Below are 6,925 nucleotides of genomic sequence, written 5' to 3'. Positions count from 1 at the left end.
AAGAAAATGTGGTTAAAATTCTAGGGGAAGATGGATTAGGAGAAGAAGGGATGAAGGAGTTGGAGGATGCTAGAGGAGCGAATGAGAGAGAATGAAAGAATGCACGTGAAAGATGTAAATGGAGGTATAAAAAGTGAAAGAAAAAGGAAACGGAAGTCGCTTAGACTAGAAGCGTGAAAATTGTGAGTAATGATAAAGTAAAAGTTAAGTAGACTAAGATGCGTTTGCGTTCTCATGCTCTCTCTCTCTCTCTCTCGCTTGCACTCTCGCTTTCGTTCGCGCGCTCACTCGTTTGCTAATAAGTCCTAAACTGCGCTATCGCAGGAAATACAAATAAGGAACTAGATATAAGACTTTATGTAAATAGTTATAAATAATTGTATATATAGAAAGGATAAGATTGTATAAAAATATAGATATAAAGGGAAAGATTGTAAGGAATGGAAGTCATGTAAACCCTTAGGGGACACATCATGAATAAAGAAGAAAATTTTCACTTTCAACCAGGAAAGTTGAAAAAAGCTAGTTAAAATTGTTTGAAATTGCTTTGAATTATTGAAATTATTTGAAAATTCCTTGGAATGTTTTAAAACATCCTATAATATTGAAAATCCTTTAAAATCTTTTAAAAACCCTCGACATCTTTCAAAGATTTCTAAAGTACATTGGAGTTTTTTTATTACCCTGCTATAAGTGTTAAAATTCTTTGAAATTCCTTTAAATTATAAAAATTCATTAATATCTTTTTAAACATCCTCAAATATTTAAAATCCTCTAAAATCTTTTGAAATCTCTTGAAAATTTAAAAATACCCTAAATATACTATTTATAATATAATATAACTATATAAATACTAATTTAGGGTATTTTTAAATTTACAAAAATCGTTTTAGAAATATTTAAACTTTAAATCGAGTAATTTCTGTTAAAACTTTAATTTAATAGTTTAACTAATCTACAATCAGTTAAATTTTTAATGTTCTCAAATTTTTCTGTTTTCTAAATTTCAGTCGGAAATAATTTCATTCAGAGAGTTGAAAATTATTCTTATTGAATAGTTGAAAATTTTTGAAAATTAAATTTTGAAAGCTTTAAATTTTTATTGATTCCATTTTCAAAACTTTAATCTACAAACATTTCAATATTTACGTTTTGAAACTTTTCTTTTTTTTTAAATTTCAATCTGAAGCTTTACAACATTTCAAGAGATTTTTAAATATTTTAAATATTTGAGGATGTTTTAAAAGATGTCAAGGAATTTTCATCTTTAAAAAAAAGGTCAAGGTGTCTCAAAATATTTTGAAGGTATTGCAATATTTGAGAGTATTTTAAAATTTTCCAAGAAATTTTCAATTGATTACGGTGATTTAATATGAGATTTTGAAATATTAAATATATTATAGGATATTTTAATAGATTGCAAGAAATTTTTAATTGATTTCAATAATGTAGTATGAGATTGTAAAAGATTTGAAATATTTTAGGATATTTTTGAATTTTTAAGGAATTTTCAAGAGATTTCAAAATATTTTAAAGGATTTTAAATATTTGAGTATGTTTAAAATGATTTCAATGACTTTTTAAATTATTTTCATAAATTAAAGAAATTTCAAATAATTTTAATAATTATAGCAAGCTTGTTTTAAAAAACTCCAAAATACCTTCAAAATCTGTAAAAGATGTCAAGATTTTTCAAAAGATTTTGAAGGTTTCGAAATATTTGTGAGTATTTTAAAAGGTTCCAAGGAATTTTCAATTGATAACTATAATTTAATATCAGATTTCAAAGGATTTGATACATCTTAGGATATTTTACTAGATTCCAAGAAATTTTCAAGTGATTTTAATGATTTAGTTTGAGATTTTAAAGGATTTTAAATATTTTAGGATGTTTTCAAACATTTCAAGGAATTTTAAATTAATTTCAATAATTTAAAGCATTTTCAAAGAGTTTTAACTATTTTTTTCAATTTTTCTGGTTGAAAGTGGAACTGCTTTGTTGAAAATTAATTTTTTTTTTGTTTATGATTTATCAATTTAGTTAAAAAATTTCTTTTCTGAAAATTTAAATATTTTGTAGAATTTTTTTATTTGTTTTTGTTTAAAAATTAATTTCTTTGAACTACAAGAAAATTAATCTTTTTTGTCGAAAATTTAACTATGATTAAACATTAATTTTTGTGCAAAAGATTAGACTTGATGGAAAATAAATTTATTTTGTGCAAAGTTCATGTATTTTATCAAAAATGCCTTTTTTCATATACAATTCAACCTTTTAGATAAAAATGTAACTTTTTGTTTAAAAATTTGAATATTTTGTTTTAAAAAAATTTAACAATTTTTTTTAATTTATGTATTTTATTCAATTTTTCTCGCAGAAAACTAATTGTTTTGGTTGAAAGTTTAACTACTACTATTAAAAGTTAGTCAACTATTAATTCAAATTAATGTTATATTTTATAATTATAATATTAACAATAATATATAATAGTAATAATATCCATATTATATACACCTGAAAAACATAACCTAAAAATCGACGCATGCACGAAATTAAGAATCATGCGAAACATCCAAATCGTCAATTTCTTTAATCTCTTCCAAATGGGGATCGAGATATAAATAGAAGCCTTCCGAAGCTTTCAGATCGGCAATTATCGTACAGCAGAAAACCGAAGTCGAAATTGTACATTTTCGGCTTACACACAAACTCACAGTGGCAATCATGCACCTTCCGTTTTGCGGCTCCCAAACGGTAGGTATGGTGGGAGTAAATTTCAGGCTCGATCTGGCAGCCCTGATATGATTTCATATTATGCTTATCTGTCAATTACTGATTAAATTGATATCAAACACGACTATATTTCGTATTTTTCAAAGATCTAACTTCACTATTTGTATGTAATATTGTTGCAATGAAACATTAATTTTGTCAATTATAAGAAGAGAATATATGCAGCTTGTATTGGGGAAGCAGGGCTTGAAATCAATCGCTACCAGGGATTTATAAGTCTACTCATTTTGATTCAATTTAGTATCCGGGGGATCTGTGGGATGGCGCTGATCCTGAATGTATCTGGCGCCCGTCTCTCTTTCTATCATATTAAATTAGACAGAGCTATTCGATCATTTTGAAAGGATTGACTTCAACTATCTCTTTGGACCTTATGTGCCAGAACAAGCGGGGCAATAATCGCTAATCAAGAGCTCTCGACTTTTTAATAATCGTTAGTCGCCCCTCTCTTTCTGATACATAAGATAGAAATAGATAATTGCAGTCGATCTTTTTAAAACTATCAGACATTTCCGTCTAATTTCATATTATAAAAGTATAAATTCTATCAAAAGCTAGATAAGAGGGCATCGGAATCCCACCCCTGGTCCTAACCGGCTTGAAAGCAAAATATGGCGGAAATTATGTAGCACCATCTGTTGTATTTTACGCTATTCAATATCTCCAAATCCAACAGATGGCACCGCATCCGTCCATGTCCGATCTTTCTCCAAATTATAACTTGCCAGCGTCAACTAATTTTCGAAATAGTCGGATTCAAAGCGATAAGCGTGATTAACAAGTTCTTATTAAAACGATTCTTGAGTTGAAGCTTCTTTTATTTTCTATTTTTAGATTCCAATTGCATAGAAATATTTACATAATTTTGTAGTTTTTGTATTACCATTAATGAACGAAATAAATTTCAAGACTGATATTCAATGTGACATAATTTACTCAATATTGTCAGTATTTCATAGAGAATATGAGGATGTGTTTCAACAAAGTCCTCAATTGAAATGAATGATTTCTTCTTTTTTGCTAAGTATACCATCTCCTTCACAGTGAAATAAATACATTGTTCCTTTAGGAAATTAGCGTTATGAGTGTCGGCAATTTTGACAATATTCACTACATTTTCATGTGTCAAACGTTTGTTTATAAATTCTTCACATACATTTTTGAGGTGATCCAAATCGTACTTATCGGCTGCTTTTAAAATCTCGAGCCCTAGATTTTGCAGATTTTCCACTTTTCCTGTGTACATGTGCCTAAGTGAAAGATACAAAATTAGCATTTAAATTTTATTTATGATTAAGAAGAAAAAATGAAGGTTCTTTACCTAAGCAACTCCTCAAAAACGTCAGCACTCATATCCTTAATTTCTACAAAATTTGAAAGAGCCTCTTTCATATTGCTCATAAGCATGCCCCGAAAAACCGGGCTCCTTGCAGCTAAAATCAGTTTATGGCTTCGATATTTCTTCTCCCCTACATGAATTTCGATATCACTTAGAGTTTCACTATTAAAAAATGGTTCGTAATCCTGTAGAAACTCACAGCACCTGCTGGTTGCAGTCTGCGAATTGGAGAGTTTTATGTTATTAAATATCCGAATTTCTCCTTTTGAAAATTTGTTAAAGATTCTCCTCAAAATTTCCAAAATGAGTCCCGGTTCAGATTTTAGTGATTGGAAAGTTTCCGACTTTTTGATATCATTAACATGATGCAAAACATAACAGAGACAATGTTGTTTTAAACATTCTGCGTTGGAATCTTCTGCCAATATCAAAATGGAGATAACGCTCTTAACTGTCAGATTTTTTCTCAAGCGTTGTTCACATTCAAATTTCAAATCTTCGATTTGTAGTTTACTTGCACCTGCTAAAATTTCGCAACTTAAGGACCAATTTTCTATTTTTCCTGTGTAAATGTATTTTAGAATTTCTTTAAAGGCTTCCGGGTTGATGTCTTCTACATTAACTTCTTTGTTGTGTAGAAATAATTCGTTAAAAAATGGACTCTTGGATGCTAGAATGACCTAAAAAAAATTGCGTATTAAGAGCTGATTGCTACATTTTTTTAATGCAAAATTTCATAATTAATCCATTTTAAACTCTGTTATTCTCTGTTGGAACGGTATCTGTGATTTTCGCGCATTCAAATCTCCCGCGTTAATCATCGAGTACATTCTGGGGATTCCTTGCATTTGTTTTGGGATTTCCCGAGTTTCCAGCTTTCTCATTAGGTATTTCACTTTGTAACAACAGTTTGTAAGATGGCCACACGCTGAGGGACAAGCAATAATACCAATTGCACGGAACGTTTTGTTTTTAAAAATGTACAAAAAAAGGCTTGTTTGCCATAACGATGTTTGAATAACATTTTTTAGTTTTAAAAATACTATTAAATTCACTATTAAAAACATTAGAAACGAAATTATCGATGTTTTTAATTATTAAAATAGCTTTTCAAAAATAAATATATACAAATACGCTTATAGTACACAATCTTTTTTTCCATGCCATTGAAAAAAGTTCCGATCCATGCAACTGGCATTATTACTTTTTTTAATTCATGAGAATAAATCTTTTTTTTATATCTCCTTAAATAATGATTGTACAGTATAATTTTATTCGAAAGTTTATTTTTTATTTTTCAAGTACCATTTAATCACGCAATAAAATCAGCTAAAGAAACAATGATCAATTTTATTATTGTTACATTCAACTGTTTTTTAACAATAAAATGTAATTTTTCTATACAGTTATGGTGACCATTTGTTGTTACGATGATATTTAAAAAAACTTTGTCCCATGCCTTTTGTAACATTATTAATGCCCTGTGACATAATCTTGTAAAATACCTAAAAATTCGGTTTCCACAAAACAAGAGACTGATAAAATTTTTTATTTAAATTCTTGAAAATAGAAATTTCGGATTCAAAGTTCAAAGCTGTAATACAAAATTTGCATTACCCAAAACTATAAACAATTTAAAAATCAAAATATTCAATTTTAATTTTAAAACACAGATTTGTATTTGATTGTATCATTTGAAATTTGTAACTTTTACGGACTTAAAACAAAATAAAAATATTTTGTAATTTAAAGCCTCCTGAATATAACAATTGCCAATTCAAAATATTTCAAGACTTGATTGTTAAAAAATTCTAATTGTAGTAAATTAATTATTAAATTTTATAATTCATAATATAATTTTCTTAAGGAGTTTTCACGAGATTTCAACAAATACAAAACAAAAATGAGATTTTTTTAATTTAGAAAAAAGAAGCTCTTTAAGGATTTTGAAAGGTTTCAAGAAAATAACAAACCTTTCTTAAGGTTCCTAGATAAATTACAACTGATTCATTATGTTTAAAAATAAATTATAAAAGAAAAGTGAATAAGTTAATTCAATTTTTTAAGATTACTAATTTGTGGAATTACTTCGTGATTGCAACAATTTTCTTATAGGTTCCTAGGAAATTTTTTATGATTAATATTTTGGAAAAATTGAAAAAGAGTTACAAAAGTGTCAAGAAATAATCTGGAGTGTTTGATAGCAAATTCTTACATTTTGCAGAATTAAAAAAATGTTCGAAAAATTGGAATAATATCAAAAAGCTTTAAAAGACTGTAATATTATTTCAATTAATTTTTTTTTAATATTTGAAAAAAATGCAAATATTTCGAAGATTTCGAATGAAAATTTTAGAAGTTTTTAAAGGATTTCGAACTATTTCAAAATAATAATAAACAAATATTAAAATTCATCGTAAAATTTTAACTGATTCTTTATTTTAAAATATTAATTTAAATATAATATTCAATTTTTAATAATTTAATAATTAACTGTCGAAAACAAATTTGGACGAATACAAAGAAAGGAACCCGCAATAAATGTATGGGAAAATGGCTTTCGGTGGATTTAGCTGAAACTTTGTAATTTTTAAGGTTATAAGTACCAGATGAAATATCCGTAAAAAAAATCCAAAAAAATGAACAGTTTTAGCGCTATGCGGCGCTAAGCGCTCAAGATCAGTGAATAAAACGAATTACAGTCTGTCAAGTTAAAGCGTGGGTGGCTTTACTCGCAGTCGGTAAGGTGTATCGACATGATTTTGGTGTCAAAATATTAAGAAGAGCTCCCT

The 6,925-nt window shown here is 27.6% G+C and overlaps 1 protein-coding gene across 1 annotated transcript in view; it reads right to left on the bottom strand.

Annotated features, from left to right (window-relative positions):
• Positions 1-3,623: 3,623 nt before the first annotated feature.
• Positions 3,624-6,925, bottom strand: part of LOC117175726 (leucine-zipper-like transcriptional regulator 1 homolog) — an 11,295-nt gene continuing 7,993 nt past the window's right edge. The window contains exons 3-4 of the mRNA XM_033365513.1: positions 4,116-4,813; positions 3,624-4,044 (exon numbers count right to left, since the gene is read on the bottom strand). Of these exons, the coding sequence (XP_033221404.1) occupies positions 3,699-4,044; positions 4,116-4,813 (1,044 nt within the window). The 3' untranslated portion in view covers positions 3,624-3,698. The remainder of the gene's footprint in view (positions 4,045-4,115; positions 4,814-6,925) is intronic.

The sequence above is a fragment of the Belonocnema kinseyi genome, chromosome 1 (assembly GCF_010883055.1).
Source record: "Belonocnema kinseyi isolate 2016_QV_RU_SX_M_011 chromosome 1, B_treatae_v1, whole genome shotgun sequence".
Taxonomy (NCBI): Eukaryota; Metazoa; Arthropoda; class Insecta; order Hymenoptera; family Cynipidae; genus Belonocnema; species Belonocnema kinseyi.
Note: the sequence above shows the minus strand (reverse complement) of the source record. Positions and strands in the feature narration are given on the sequence as shown.